At 38.8% G+C, this 16,530-nt stretch overlaps 1 protein-coding gene across 1 annotated transcript in view; it reads left to right on the forward strand.

The window, feature by feature from the left end:
- Wdhd1 (WD repeat and HMG-box DNA binding protein 1) overlaps nt 1-16,530 on the forward strand; it is a 72,179-nt gene that overhangs the window by 32,389 nt on the left and 23,260 nt on the right. The window contains exons 14-17 of the mRNA XM_008839541.3: nt 760-897; nt 3,467-3,623; nt 15,415-15,529; nt 16,110-16,241. Coding sequence (XP_008837763.1) covers nt 760-897; nt 3,467-3,623; nt 15,415-15,529; nt 16,110-16,241 — 542 coding nt within the window. The remainder of the gene's footprint in view (nt 1-759; nt 898-3,466; nt 3,624-15,414; nt 15,530-16,109; nt 16,242-16,530) is intronic.

Raw genomic sequence — 16,530 nt, forward strand, 5'->3', positions numbered from 1 at the left:
CTCTTAATGGTGAACTATAAAATAAAAGATAAGTTGTCTATCATATGATAGCCAAGAATAAACAGTCATGTTCAAAAATGGAAGAACCAGGGCATAGCAAAAAATAGTCATACCAAAGCAAAACCAAACTCCAGCATGGAAAACACCAGGCTCCATGTTCAGCATCTAGGGCTTGTAATATAATTAGTTGGTTTCCAAAAGCTCTGCTGCCCTCAGCACACATTGTAGCTTCATTCCCTGGGTGATTGCCTGGTGCTAATTATGTTCTTGAGCGAATGAATAAGCACTTCATTTAAATAATCCATGTGGAGCTGGAGAGATGGCTCAGCAGTTAAGAGCACTGAGTGCTCTTATAGAGGACCCGGATTCCGTTCCCAGCACCCACATGGTGGCTATGAACCATCCTTAACTCCAGTTCCAGGGGAATCCGTAGCCCTCTTCTGACCTACGTGGCATTGCACAACATGAGTGCACTCACATACATGCAAGCAATACACTCATACACATAAAAATATTTTTTTTAAAAAAGATAAATAGTCCATGTAACATATTCTGCTTTTAATATACCTGAATGAGTCCTCATATAGTCCATGTAACATATTCTGCTTTTAATATACCTGAATGAGTCCTCATATAGGTTAACCATAAAAATAGTGCTGGTTTAAGAATGTCACAAAATCAATTCACAGAAAACAGTTGAGACTGCATATGGCCAGCTAACCTTTGATGTCTTGATTTATATCTACATATTCTTTCTAGGTACAGGGTTTGATGGAGACCAGTGCCTTGGAGTTCAACTGCTAGAGCTGGGGCAAAAGAAAAAACAAATTTTGCATGGTGACCCTCTTCCACTGACAAGGAAATCCTACCTTACATGGGTTGGGTTTTCGGCTGAAGGCAAGATAAATTTCGTTCTTCATATTAAAGACATCTTTCAAGAAGAAAATCACTTCACTGTTTCAGTTCTAATAAATTTCTTTAAAGATACTTTTATATTTGTATTTCTTAATTTTAAATTAATCTATTTATTTAATTATTTTGAGGCGGGGTCTCCCTGTAACCCCAGCTGGCTGGGAACTCACTATGTTACAGGCTATAGACCAGGCTGCTCTATCTGACTGCCTCTGCCTCCCGGGTGCTAGAATAAAAAATGTGCACCACCATACCCAACTTACTTTTATTTTTTATGTGTAGGAGTATTTTGCCTGTGTGTAGGTGCATGCAATTTCTGCAGAAGCCAGAAGAGGGCACTGGATCCCCTAAAGCTGGAGTTAGAGCTTTTTGTTATTCACTATTTCACTATATGGGTGCCAGGAACAGAACCCTGGTCCTTTGCAAGAGCAGCCAATGCTCTTAATTGCCGAGCCATTTCTTTCTCTTTTCTTTTCTTTCCTTTTCTTTTTTCTTCTTTTTTTAAAAAATTTATTATTTTTTATGTGTATGAGTGTATTGCCTGCATGTATGTGAGTGCACCTGTGTCGTGCAGTGCCATGGAGGTCAGAAGAGGGCTTTGGATTCCCCTGGAACTGGAGTTAAGGACGGTTCGTAGCCACCATGTCAGAACCGCTGATCCATCTCTCCAGCCCCTCTTTCTTTTCTTCTTCTTTTTTTTTTTGACAGGGTTTCCCTAGTCCTGGCCTGCCTGGCATGTGTGCACACATATACAAACCTCATTCTGTAGGCCTTAATACATACATACATACATACATACATATATACATACATACATACATACACGCATGTACAAGAGTGCATGGAGTTGGGTGGGAGATAGTTGGAGGGGAGGGGATATATATAAAATATATTGTATTAAATTCACCAAAAAATCAATAAAAGGGTTTTTTTTAAAAATCTCAGTAATTTGCTTATGTGTTAAATCATAATATTTTGGGCATATTGGATTAAATATTAAAGTTTCTTTGGGGGCTGCATAGATAACTTAGCAGTTAAGAGCACTTGTTCTTGCAAAGGACCTTGGGTTCAAAATTCCTAGCACCCACATGGCAGCTAGCGACCATCTGTAACTGCAGTTCCAGGGGACCTGACTTCTGGTCTTTTCTGGCCTCCACAGGCATTGCACAGCATGGGTGCACTTATATGTATGCAGGCAAAGCAGTCTTATACACATAAAATAAAAATAGGTAAATTTTGAAAATTAAAAATAAAATAAAATTCCTTAGTTAAAAAAAAAATCACAAGATTTACAGTTACATTTGTGGCATACTCTTTTTTGCCCTTTGACATTTGTATTAGTGACCCATTGATGCTGCTTTATGATTTCAAGGACACAGAAGAGTACCTTATGTTAAAGCATTTCCTAATTCTCTCAGGGCTTAAATATTTCTCTTATTATGGATTCATGCCCTTATCAGTTGGTTTACTTGAAAACCTGTTTGTAATCTGTCAGCCATTTCTGAATTTGTTCTTATTGGTATGTTGTTGGTTATTTATGCCGTAATAACACCACCTGTAGTCACTTCCATTTCTATTGTCTTCGTTTCTCAAGTACCAGACAGACCTAGACCTGAGGAAAATGGTTGCAGACAACAAAGGGGGTGCTTTCTGCCTTCCGAGGTGGCAGGAGAGTCAGTGGGCAATGATAATTTCCTAAGAATCACTTACCCAGGAGCTCAGGACAGAGCAGTGACAAGGCCATCAAAGAAAAGAGATAAAAACAGTATCAAAGATATGTTGTACAACTCACCTCAGAGCAAGTGCTGCTCATTTCACCATGTTTTTCTTAACCAAAGGCAGTTAGATAAATGTGAAATTTAAAGTTGAAATTGAGCCAAGTGTGGTAGTGCTTGCCTTGTATCTCAGCGCTCAGTACACAGAGGCAGGTCTCTGTGAGATCAAGGCCCTCCCGGGATAATCTACATAGTGAGTTCTAGGCCAAATGGGGCTACATGGTAAGACCCTATCTCAGAAGAAAAAAAGTTGAGATTGTCTTAAAAATAATTATTGTTATATTCCAGCAGGTGGCATAACTTTCACTGAGATTTTTTTAAAAATTTATTTTGGTAAATTTTGATCATATTACACGTGAGTTATTTCTTCAGGTAGGTCTGTGTGGTATGAACTTTTACAGAAAGCAGTTGAGAATTATTTGCCTCCCTTTTTTACCTTTGAAATGAAAGCTGAATCCTTGACATTTTTAGAAAAAAAATTTATTTTTATTTTATGTGTACAAGTGTTTGGCCTGTGTGTAAGTGCATTTGTGTCATGCAGTGCCTGTGGTGGGGGGGCAGTGGTCAGAAGAGGTTGTTGGATTCCCTTGGAACTGAAGGTGTGGACAGCTGTTAGCTGCAGTGTGGGTGCTAGGAACCTGGGTCCTTTGCAAGAGCAGCCAGTGTTCTTAACCACTAAGCTCTCTCTCTAGCCCCTTTGGCTTGTATTTTTGAAAGAAGACTTTCTTAACAATACATAGCCATGTTTCCAAGTGATTTCTTTTTTTGTTGGTATTTAGGTACTCCCTGTTACGTGGATTCTGAAGGCTGTGTTCGAATGCTTAACAGAGGGCTTGGTAATACATGGACTCCTATATGTAACACAAGAGAACACTGCAAAGGAAAATCTGATCACTACTGGGTGGTTGGTATCCATGAAAATCCCCAGCAGCTGAGGTGAGCTGTTACAAGATGTAGAAAGTTGGTTCATTTTAGGGGCAGACATTGAAATGGGATCTTGCTATGGAACTGAGTCTGGCCTCTTAACTTGAGGCAGTCCTCCTACCTCAAGTCTCCTGAGAGCTGGCATTACAGACCTATACTACAATGCATGGCTCTGGCTTCCTCTTTTTAAAAAAATATTTTAAATGTTCATATCAGAGTCCATTGGAGTTTCTTGACGAGAGCTTCCAAAGCATCCCTCCCTTGGGTTCCGCCTCATTTTTCTTTTGTCTGCCAAGGCTGAACTCAGAGTGGTGAACTCAGGATTTGTTTTCAGGCACTGTGATAGCTGTTGGAGTGGCTAGAACCAGTACCTGTTCCCTCTCAAAGGCTTCTAGATAGGGGGAGCTCATTCACTGGTGGTGGGATTGCAAACTTGTGCAACCCCTGTGGGAAACTGTGGAGAACTCTTAAAAAACTAAAAATGAATCTACCATATGACCCAGTTATACCACTCCTTGGCATATACCCAAAGGACTCATCCTGTTGTAGAGACACTTGTACAACTGTGTTTGTTGCTGCTCTTTTCACAATCGCTAAGAGATGGAAGCAGCCTAAGTGCCCACAACTGAGGAGTGGTTAGCAAAAATGTGGTATATTTACACAATGGAGTTCTTTTCAGCAGTAAAGAAAGATGAAATAATGAAATTTGCAGGTAAATGGATGGATCTAGAAACTGTTATACTAAGTGAGGTAACACAGACTCGGAAAAACAAAAGACATTTGTTCTCCCTCATTTGTGGATCCTAGCACCAAATCCTTTTAAATGATGCTGTTCAGCAGTTTCTTCTGTGTCAAATAACTGTCATTGTCACAACTTCAGCTGTGTCTGCTTGCTAAACGTCATCACAATTGGGCTTGTTGACAGTTGTGTTCCTTCATTAAAGAAACCTCAGTGGAGTATCCAGCCACTCTTCACAGCCAAATGTATATAATTTGGCTCTAATCACACATGGTCTCCTGGATTTGGGGATGACTAAAGTATATAATCTGGGGAAGAGAAGGCTTGATCCATGCTGGGTAAAGGCTTTCCAGTGTGCATATCTTCAGGTCATTCATACACCTCAGCAATCCCTCAGTCATCTCAGTAAGTAAGCGTAGTAAATTCATTAGTTCCCCGGAAAAACTTTAATCAAACTATGACTTAGAATTGAATATCTATAATTCTGCTTTTTTGATATTTTTGTCTGTGTAGGGAAATGGCCTATCCATAATGTGTTGACTGCCCGTATAGAATTTTTAGTCCATATGTATTGACTGAATATTTTGTTGAAGGTTTTCCTTTTTTTTATTAATTAGAAAAATTATATTTATCTGTGGGGCTGGAGATTGTACAGCAGTTAGGAGCTCTGGCTGCTCTTGCAGAGGACCTGGGTTCAGTTCCCAGCACCCATATGGCAGATAACAACTGTATAACTCCAGTTCTGGGAGATCTGACACCCTCTTCTGGGCTCTGCAAGCATTCTGTACATGGAGACACATACATACAGGCAAAATACTCATACACATTAAAAAAAAAACAACAACTAAATTTTATATGGGTGAGTGTTATGCCTGCAAATATGTAAGTGCACCATATTTCCTGCAGGGCTCATGTAGTCAAAAAGAGGTCATCTGATTTGCTAGAACTGGAGTTATTGACCATTGTTAGCCGTGTGGATGCTTGGAACCAAACCTGGGTCATCTGCAGGAGCAGCCAGTGATTTCAACTGCTGAGCCATCTCTCTAGCCTCCCTTTCCCACTTTTGTAAGGTTTTCCTCTTTCTGACTTGTTATTATCTTCTTGTTCTAAAAGAGTTGTCAGTTGATCTGTGTGTGGTGGTGCTTGCCTTTAATCCCAGCATCTGGGAGGCAGAGGCAGGTGGATCTCTGACTTTAAGGCCAGCCCTGTCTCAAAACAAAAACAAAAACATAACAAAGGAGTATTGTTTGACATTTATAGGTAGTAAAGCATGTACTTAGCATGCAAGAGGCCTTGGGTTTGACCCCTGCACAATCCATGCATATATATTATGTGATAAAATAAAATTATAGCTTGATGGTTCTTTATTTTTATTTTATGTGTATGATTCCATTTAGAAGAGCTATCTAAGAGTGGGAGTAAGGACTGGGAAGACAGTAGAGCAGGGACTAGGGAATAACTTCATGGGTGTGGGACTTCTTTTAGGGGTGATTAAAATGTTTTTAGAATTGCCGATCTTGGGCTGGAGAGATGGCTCAGTGGTTAAGAGCACTGACTGCTTTTGCAGAGGACCCGGGTTCAATTCCCAGCACCCACGTGGTGGCTAACAACTGTCTGTAACTCCGGGTCTAGGGGATCTGGCGCCCTCTTCTGACCTCTGTGGGCATTGCATGACATGGGTGCACCTACCTACATGCAGGCATTACACTCATATACGTAAAATAAAATAATGAATAAAATATTTAAAAAAAAGAATTGGTGATCTTAATTGTACAGCTGTGAATCTACTAAAAAGAACTGAGTTGTGTAATTTACAGTGTTGTATGAAAGATTTACCAAAAAGGATGTGAACACTATTTAATGATGTAGAAAGATCTCCAAAGTGTATACAATGACATAGCACCATTTGTGTAAAAGCAAGGAGAAACTAGAAACACATAGATGTATTGGCTTATTTGTCCAAAGGTCCTGAGAGCGTAGAAAGAAAGTTAACAGTAGTTTGGTGGTAGACACTCAGTGGACATTATGAAAGACTTTTCTCTATATTCCTTTTTATACTTTCCAAGCATATCAATGTATTACTTATTCAAAAGTAGATGTTTTAAACTTTTAGTAGATGAAAGCAGCAATTCAAATAAGCTGAATCACAGAAGTGTGGAAGTCAAGTTCAAGAAAATTTGTTTGCGCACATGGAGGTTATTGTTGACTCAAGGTGTTTTAGTGTCATGAGAAAATGTTAAATTCCATTGGGAGGTCAAGGCATCAAAATAGCATGTATATGAATTGGGGTGGAGATTTGCATGGTACTTAAAGGAGGGAGAGAAGTCAACTAAGGGGTTTCTCAGCTTGGTCACATCATTCTGCAATATTTTTATATGTACTTTTGGTAATGAATTTATTGGTAAAGACTGGTAATGTAAAAATAACAACAACAAAAAGGTGGTAGATTTTAGACTCCCTGTCTAAAATAGTAAGATAGAGGGACTGGAGAGATGGCTCAGTGTTTAAGAGCACTGACTGCTCTTGCAGAGGACCAGGGTTTGAATCCCAGCACCCACATGGTGACTAACAACCATCTATAACTCCAGTTCCTGGAGATCCGACACCCTCTTCTGAACTCTGGGAGCATTGCACAACAAAGGTACACCTACACACATGCAGGTAATATACTCATATACCTAAAATGAAAAAATAAATAATAAATGATAAATAAAATACTAAAAATAAATAAAAATATGAAGATAGAGACTTTTTATCTTAAAGGAAGAAGATAGACACCAATGTAGATAAATTTTAATAGTTGGAAGGTAGTAGAAATTGCTGTAATTTGTTCCTGGCTTCTCTAGACAGGTTATGAAATAACAGATATTTTTGGAGGCAGTGGTTGGCATTGTGGGATGTTTGAGAAGAGAAAATACAATCTTTTTAGATAATACGAATTTGAACTTAGTAGAAAACCACAGATGTGTTGATATTTATTGCCTTTATAAAATCTCCAGGTGTTCCATTATTGACATATTTAGTATCATAAAAACGTTGGGCTGTGACTGTGACTCGATGGTAATGCTTTTCCTAATCAGAAGGTTCAGTTTTCCCCATATAGAAAAAAATATTTTTTTAAAGAAAAAGATTTTATTAAGTTTTTAATAGAATTTAGGCTGTTCTCAGGAATTTCTTGCATTTCCATTTCTAGAAACCAAAATATTTGAATTAACAAATTCACATTACATCTTCATAGGGGGTTATGGTTTGAACCTATGAGGAATTTTGCTATTCAATCTAGTGCTTATTTAAGTTAAGATGATTCATTTTGCTGGGTGTGGTGGCGCACACCTTTAATCCCAGCACTTGGGAGGCAGAATCCGGCAGATCTTTGTGAGTTCGAGGCCAGCCTAGTCTACATAGTGAGTTCCAGGACAGCTGGGGCTACAGGGAGACCCTGCCTCAAAAAGACAAAAAAAAAAAAAGATGATTCATTTTGTTATTGAATATTATTATCTTAAATGAGGAATGTAAAATTATTTAATTTACAATAAGTAATTTTGTGTTTTAATAACTATATTATCAAGTTCAATTTTTTAATTTTTGTTTTTTGGTCTTTTTGAGACTGCGTCTCCCTGTAGTCCTAGCTAGACTCAGTCTCACAGACATCTACCTGTCTCTGCCCCCCCAAGTGCTGGGACTAAAGGTGTGCACCATGACACACCTTCAGGGTTGATTTTTTAAACTCCTAGTAATTTATATAGCCAGCTTTCTTACCTGCCTTTGTGTTAAATCTACAGAGTTTTAACTCTTTCATTAAAAGCTGTGATAATTATAGTTGGTAATATTTAACTGTTAAATTCAATATGAAATAAAGAAATAATGGGCTCTAAATTATAGGTCTTAGACTTGGAAGGGTTTCAGGAATTGACTATACTAGTAGTTTCGGACGCTTTAAATATAAGTGCCTTTTTAAAGTGTTGGATTTTTATTTCATGATAGCAGTTTTTATTTAGTATCAGTAGGTGTGTTATAATAGTAGAAGCTTCTATAGGCTTAAAAATTATATTTTAATATACATTTGTTTATAAATGGGATTATCTGCATATGAGTGAAAATTCTAATACCCATAGTAAGAAATACTTTGGTTTTCAGCATATGGACAGTTGATGGGTTTGTGTGGTTACATTCTTGGTGCTTTATATCACCTCAGCGCCTCCGTGGTGGAAAACGCAACTACTGGGATCTTTGGTTTAGTTCCCATGTTCCCTACCTTAATGCTTAGCATTTCTCCTCAGTTTTTACATGTAACAAAACTGAAGTTGTTAAAGATTAACCTGTCTGAAATAACACAAGTAGCTAGTAGCAATAATAATAATAATGATAATAGCTCTTGTAGTTTCTGCATTAAACTAAAGGACCAATGGGAGTTGAATTGACAGGTACACTGAAGGACCTTAAGGCCCATTCTGTTAAAGAAAATAATTGAATTACTTAGAAAAGTTTTAACTAAAAAAAATTCTTTTTGGTTTCTTGAGACTGAATCTCATATAGCCCAAGCAGGCCTCAGACTTACTGTGTAGCCAAGATTGGCCTTGAACTCCTGGTCCTCTTGCCTCCAGTGCCTGAGTGTTAGAGTTATAAGTATGTGCCACCACACTCAGCTTAGGATAGTCTTGCATAGCACACCTTTGAAATATTATGTGTCCAAAAGTCTGCTTAAAATGTATTTCTACCAGGGGTGGTGGTGCACACCTGCAATCCAGCACTTAGGCAGAGGAGGACTAGGATGTCAAGCTCAGCCTGTCTCAAAAAAAGGAAAAAAGAAAATGAAACCATTAATTTTTGTATATTGATAGAGGATGTTTTCACATTTTTCCTGGTTTAATTTTAGAAGAATAAACATGAAGAGCTTTTTCAAAGGTTGGAAACTGCTACTCAGTCTATTGCCTGCATCTCTCCCTCCCTCCCCCAGCTCCCCATTTTTTTTAAAGCCCTTCTCAAGGGTTTGAGGTTGGGCTTCAAATTTGTGATCTTCTTGTCTCAGCTGTCCCAAGTGCTAGAACGATAGGTATGTGCCACCATGCCTGTCTCTCCTGTGCTTTTCAAACTTGCTTTGCTTATTTAGACATTTAGAGATGATTTCCTCCAGGTAGATAGAGAAACCTAAAGACCAGAGGAGGAAATTCTACAGCTTTCTTCAGAAGCCTACTGCTGTGTTTAATAAACTCACCTATTCTGGGTATCAGGAAAGTAAATCATCCTTATGTTTAGTTAAGCTTCTAAGGGCTTCTGTTTGCCTTTGATGTTTGTGGTAAAGATGGCAAGGCTTGTGCTCCTGGAAAGGTAGTATGGTGTCTCGGACCACAGCTCAGGCTCTGAGTTCTGCTGTCTGCTGTGTAGCTAGGCCATATTGCTTAGATTTTGTCCCTTTTCCTCATATAACTTATCTCAGTTGCAGTGAGGGTAAAGTGAGCTTGTAAGAATGTACATAGCCACCAAATGAGTGTTATTTGAATGTTAGCTACTAAAAATGGTCATTTCAGGGGCTGGAGAGATGGCTTAGCGGTTAAGAACACTGGATGTTCTTGCAGAAGATCCAGGTTTGAATCCCAAAACCTACATGGCAGCTAACAACTGTCCGTAACTCCAGTTCCAGGGGATCCAACAGCCTCTTCTGTCCTCCGAGCACATTGCATGACATAGGTGCACTTACCTACATGCAGGCAATACACTCATACACATAAAATAAAAATAATAAATAAAAATTTTAAAAAATGGTCATTTCTTTCTATTCTTAGTTAAAGGTATTTTGCTTTGTAGGGCATTATTTCTTTTTTCTTTCCATTTTAGTGTTCTACTGGGCTTTATCCCTACCTCTTTTCAGTTTAAATACATTTTCTTTTAAATCTATAATTTTTTTGGTCTTTTGAGACAGGGTCTCCCTGTAACCATAGCTGACTTAAAACTTGTTATGTAGATCAGGCTGGCCTCAATCTCACAGAAATCCACTGGCCTCTGCCTCCTGGGTGCTGGGGCTAAAGGCATGCATACCCAATCATTTTAAATGCATTTTCTAACCCAGTTTAGCAGTATTAGAAGGGAGTACATTTTATGAAAAATAATTAAAATAAGTGTTAGAAATGTTGCTTAGTAGAATACTTGCCTAGCATGCATGAAGCCCTAGGTTCAATTCTCAAAGCTGTAAAATCAGTTGGTCAGTTATTGAAGTTGTGAGTTCAAAATATCTTCCCTAAGTTTTGAGTGTAAAAACTATTGATATATAGATATATCACCTTTTTTTGTTTGTTTGTTTGTTTGAGAGGGTCTCACTATGTAGCACTGACTGGGCAAGAACTCCCTATATAGACAAGGCTGGCCTCAAACTCATGAGATTCACCTGCCTCTGCCTGACCAGTGTTGATATTAAAGGTCTCTGCCACCACGCCCATAACCTGCACGAATTGAACTTCAGTTTAAGCAAAATTCCTTTATTGTTCCCTTAAAGATATTTTTCATGATTACTAGTGATTAATTTTTCTGTACTATAGTCTACTTTTCTCTCTGCAAATAACAACCTTCCCCCCTTTGTTCTTTCGTTTTTTAAAAATATTTTTTTATTATTATTATTATTTTTAATGTGTATGAGTGTTTTGCCTACATATCAGTGTACCTGTGTTGTACAATGCCCTCAGAGGCTAGAACGGGGTGTCAGAGCCCCTGGAACTGGAGTTACAGACTGTTGTTAGCTGCCATGTGGGTGCTGGGAACCAACCTTGTCTCAAAAGACCAGAAAAAAAAGAAAAAATATATTTAAAATGAAAAGAGCAGTTAGTGCTCTTAACCACTGAGCCATCTCTCCACCCCTTGGATTTTCTTTTTGTTTTGCTTAATGATTTTTATTTATTTTATGTGTATGAGTGCATTGCCTGCATGTGCATAAGTGCACTGCTGTCATGTGTTATCCTTGGAGGTCAAAAGAGGGCATTGGATCCCCTGGAACTGGAGTTACTGATGGTTGTTAGCCACCATGTGGACTCTGGGAATCCAACCTGGGTCTGCTGCAAGAGCAGTCAGTGCCCTTACCCGTTTAGCCATCTATCTCTTCAACCCTAAATATTAATTTGTTTTTTTCATTTTTATTTATTTTTATTTTACATATATGCGTGTGTTTGCCTGCATGTATGTATGTGTAACATGGGAGGCCAGAAGAGGCATTGGATTTCCTGGAATTGGCATTAAGGACAGTTGTTAGCCATTGTGTGGGTGCTGGAACTGAACCTGGCTCTTCTGCAAGTGAGGTCAGTGCTCTTAACTGCTAAGCCATCTCTCTAGTCCCTTTTTTAGATTTAAAAAATATATATTTTATTATTTTTATTTTATGTGTATGAGTGTATTGCTTGCATGTATGTAAGTGCACCTGTGTTGTGTGCAGAGATCAGAAGAGGGCGTTGGATCCCCTGGAACTGGAGTTAGGACAGATGTTAGCTGCCATGTGGGTGCTGGAGATCAAACCCAAGTCTTCTGCAAGAGCAACCAGTGCTCTTAACCACTCAGCCATCTCTTCAGCCCCCGTTTTTGGTCTTTTTGAGACAGGATCTCCATGTAGCCCTGTAGACCAGGTCGGCCTTGATCTCATAGAGATCTGCCTGCCTCTGCCTTCTGAATGCTGAGACTAAAGATGTGCACCACCATGCCTGGCTGTTAGTTTTTAAAACCCAAAGTTGTTTAATGAACATAAAAAGTAAATTTGTCTTTTTAAAAAAAGTTATTTGTATTACATTTTATTTATTTATTTATTCATTTATTGATTGATTGATTGATTGATTGCATGTGTGTCTGTCTGGTGGGGGCATGGGCCTGCCGTGGTGCACATGTAGAGGCCAGAGGCAACTTGAAGTTTCTTTTTCCCCTCATGTGGGCCCTCAGGGATAGAACTCAGGTCATCAGGCTTGCCAAAAAACACCTTTACCCACTAAACCATCATGCTGGCTCAGATTTGCTTTTCTAGTTGTTTTTTTTTTTTTTTTTTTTTTTTTTTTTTTTTTTTTTTTTAACCTGTAGTCCCAGCTGACCTGAACTCACTGTGTTGACCAGGCTGGCCTTGAACTCACAGTGATCCACCTGCCTCTGCCTCCTGAGTGCTGGGAGTAAAGGCATGTGCCGCCATTCCTGGCTCTAGTTGTTTTTTTTAACAACAAACATTTGCTGCATTACTGATTTATATGTGCTATATTACACAAATAAAAATAAACTGCATCCTGGAAGAGGTGGGCTTGTAAAATCATGCTGTTCTTGAATGTGGGCTTTAAAAGAGGTGGGAACAAAGTTTGTCCCTTAGTGCATAGAGAATCTGTCCAACTCACAAGAGAAAGTAGAATTTGCTGACCAGGGAAGGTTATTCTGCACATTGGCTTCAGTTTTCTACAGCTTGACTTTTTTTTAAACTTTTTTTTTTTGGTCTTTTAGAGACAGGGTCTCCCTGTAGCCCTGTAGCCCCAGCTGTCCTGGATTCACTATGGATACCAGGCTGGCTTTGAACTCACAGAAGTCCGCCTGCCTCTGCCTCCGAGTGCTGGAATTAAAGGCGTGCACCACCATGCCTGGCCTTAAACTCTTTAAAAAATTAGTTTTATGTTTATGTGTGTTGCCTGCATGGATATAAGTGTACCTGTGTATGCCATGCCCACAGAAACCAGAAGAGGGTGTTGGATCCCCTGTAACTGGAGTTAGGGATGGTTATTAGCCACCATGTGGGTGCTGGGAACTGAACCTGGGTCCTTTGGAAGAGAATAGTCAGTGCTCTTAACCAATGAGCCATCTCTTCAGCCCCCTCAACTCTTTAATATGATAACAACTGATTTTGTGGTCAGTTTGAAAAGAAATTGAAGTAATTTTGTCTCCTTAATAAATCGACTCACCTTTTTCACATCTCCTTTTGTAAAAGTTTTAAACAGTTTCTAGGAAACACATTCATAATAGGTAAATTCCACTAAATTAGCAGTCAAAATCTGATTTTCTTTCCCCTCCAATTCCTCCATGAAAACACTATTTAATAAAGAAAAGGTTGGGATTTTTTGTTGTTGTTGCTGTTGTTTTTGAGACAGGGTCTCCCTGTAGCCCCAGCTGTCCTGGAACTTGCTATGTAGACCACACTGGCCTCAATCTTACAGATAAGATCTAGAATGGCTGCCACACACAGCCCTCAAAATACTGTGTTTTTAAAAACCTTTATGAAAATAGATTTGACCCTGGTACTTAAAGGGTGTAATGGTTTTCAGTAGTTTTCTGTTTAGTCATTTGGAATGCATAAGTTAAAAGAGTGTTGTGCATCAATGCATCATTCTGTAGTTAATGAATGTGCTTTAGTTAAATTAAATGTCTTAGGAAAGATATAATCTTCACTACCACCATATAAAGTGACCTTGATTTAGCAGAACAAGCATTGATTATAAGTTTTTAAATGATACTGGACTTTTCATTCCACTCTCACCAATATCTGATAAACATACTGGATGTTCTTACCATTTGGATGTTTTACCATTATTTCCTCTTATTTGATACTTTTTTCATTGGTACCAAGTATTCCCAGAATTATGAATGAATGTGAATATGCAGTGTCAGAATTTTGTCTTAGAATGATTTGCTTGATAAATGAACTCTGTAACAAGTATTGATGGCACAAGTTATATATTTTAAAAATGAGTAGTTTGAGGCTGGAGAGATGGCTGCCCTTGCTGAGGACCTGGGTTCAATTCCCAGCACCTACATGGTGACTAACAACAGTCCTTAATGCCAATTCCAGGGGAATTTGATGCCCTCTTCTGACTTTCACTGGCATTGTGCAACACAGGGACAGGTACAGTTACATACATTCAGGCAATATACTCAGACACATGAAATAAAAAATAATAAATAAACATAAATAAGCTATTTTTAAAAAGAGAGTAGGGCCAGGCATGGTGGCACATGCCTTTCATCCCAGCACTTGGGAGGGAGAGCCAGGTGGATTTCTGTGAGTTCAAGGCCAGCCTGGTCTGCATAGTTCCAGGACAGCTAGGGCTACAGGGAAACCCTGTCTCAGAAGAAGAATGAGTAGGGAGAGATAGCTCAGTGGTTAATAGCACTATCTGCTCTTGCAGAGGACCCAGGTTTGAGTCCCAGCACCCAGATGGCGGGTAACTCCAGTTCCAGGGGTTCTGATGCCCTTGTCTAACCACTGTGGGCATTGCACAGCACAGGTGCACTTACATATATGCAGGCAATACACTCATACACATTTTAAAAAAAAAGAAAAAAATAATAAATTAAAAAAAAGAATGAGTAGTTTACTAAGCAATATATTAAAGAGAGGTGGTTCTCTTGTAGTATTGTTTAATAAAGCTGATGTAAGGCTGGGTGTGGTAGCCCACACCTTTAATCCTAGCGCTTGGGAGGCAGAGCCAGGTGGATTGTGAGATTAAGGCTAGCCTAGCCTGGAATACATAGTGAGTTCCAGGCCAGTTGGGGCTATAGGGAGACCCTGTCTCAAGAAGACCAAATATTTTTTTTTAAAGTGTATGAGTGTTTCACATGTTTGTGAATGCACTGTGTATATGCAGTGCCCAAGGAGACCAGAAGAGGACATTAGATCCCTTCAAACTGGAGTTATGGATGGTTGTCAGCTGTCATATGGATGCTGGGGACCGAACCCAGTTCTCTGTAAGAGTAGCCAGTGTTGTGAACTACTGAGCCATCTCTGTAGCCCCCTAACATGTTTTTTTAAAAAATAAATTTATTAGCTGGGTGTGATGGCTCACACCTTTAATCCCAGCACTTGGGAGGCAGAGGCAGGCGGATCTCTGTGAGTTTTGAGTTTGAGGCCAGCCTGATCTACAGTATAATGAGTTTCAGGCAGCCAGAGCTAGACAGTGAGATCTTACCTCTAAATAAATAAATAGACCAAAATGCAGCAAATTATTAAGTCAGCAATTGGAATGATACTACTGTTCATACTTACTAACTTATGAAAAGTTATGTAGATCATTACTTTTTGTGATGTTGTAGAACGTTTTTAAGTTGTGACTTCTTTTTAATTGACAGGTGCATCCCTTGTAAAGGTTCTCGGTTTCCTCCCACCCTTCCCCGTCCTGCTGTAGCTATATTAGCCTTTAAGCTTCCATACTGTCAGGTTGCAACAGAGAAAGGCCAAATGGAGGTATGTGGAAGTCTTACCTTGATACTCTAAATCTGATAGTAAAATACCTGTAACACAGATAGTTTTGAATTACCACAATGGCCCATTTTTAATATTACTCTAATAAATAGTGGCAATAGGGACACTGCTTATGATCACAGAGCAGCTGGTGTGGTTGTCATTATGGCTTCTAAGGACTTGCTGCAAAGTAAATGATTATGACTGGCAGGGCCTTACTAGGGTCAAGCAAGTCCTCTGTACAGTCTGACCATAAACACTGGCTCATCCATCTCTAGACCTAGCCCTATGTCAAAGTCATTTGAAATTTTACAGTTATTCTAAGTAGGAAACAAATCATCTTCGAAACTAGTTTGCCAAGTTCTCTGAGAAAGAACGGTGCTAAGAAACTAAAATACTGTATACATACACATCTTTTTTAAGGATAAAGACAGTCAAGCTATAATAAATTTGAATTGTAAAAAAAGCTTATATAGAAAGGGTTTCAGAAAATATTCAAAACTTGATATCTTAAGATAAATACCTAACCTTGTCTAGTATTAAGGTAATGTTTAGCTCTATGTCATTTTACCTATTTTTGCAGGAACAGTTTTGGCGTTCAGTTCTGCTTCACAACCACCTTGATTACTTAGCTAAAAATGGTTATGAATATGAAGAGAGTACTAAAAATCAAGCAATAAAAGAACAACAGGAACTTTTAATGAAAATGCTTGCAGTGAGTAAAATGTACTGAAAATTAAACTTTAATGCTTTTCTGTGGGTTACATTTCTTAAAGGTATGTAAACACTAAATTCTACCATGTAGGATTCATAGATTTTTATATCAAATGATGTTTTTCTCTCTTAAAAATTCTATTTCCCAAGCCAGGCATGGTGGCACATGCCTTTAATCCCAGCACTTGGGAGGCAGATGCAGGTATTCTCTGTGAGTTCGAGGCCAGCCTGGTCTATATAGCAAGTTCCAGGCCAGCTGGGGCTATAGGGAGACCCTGTCTCAAAAAGAT

This window comes from Nannospalax galili, unplaced genomic scaffold, assembly GCF_000622305.1.
Source record: "Nannospalax galili isolate Female #2095 unplaced genomic scaffold, S.galili_v1.0 scaffold336, whole genome shotgun sequence".
NCBI lineage: Eukaryota > Metazoa > Chordata > Mammalia > Rodentia > Spalacidae > Nannospalax > Nannospalax galili.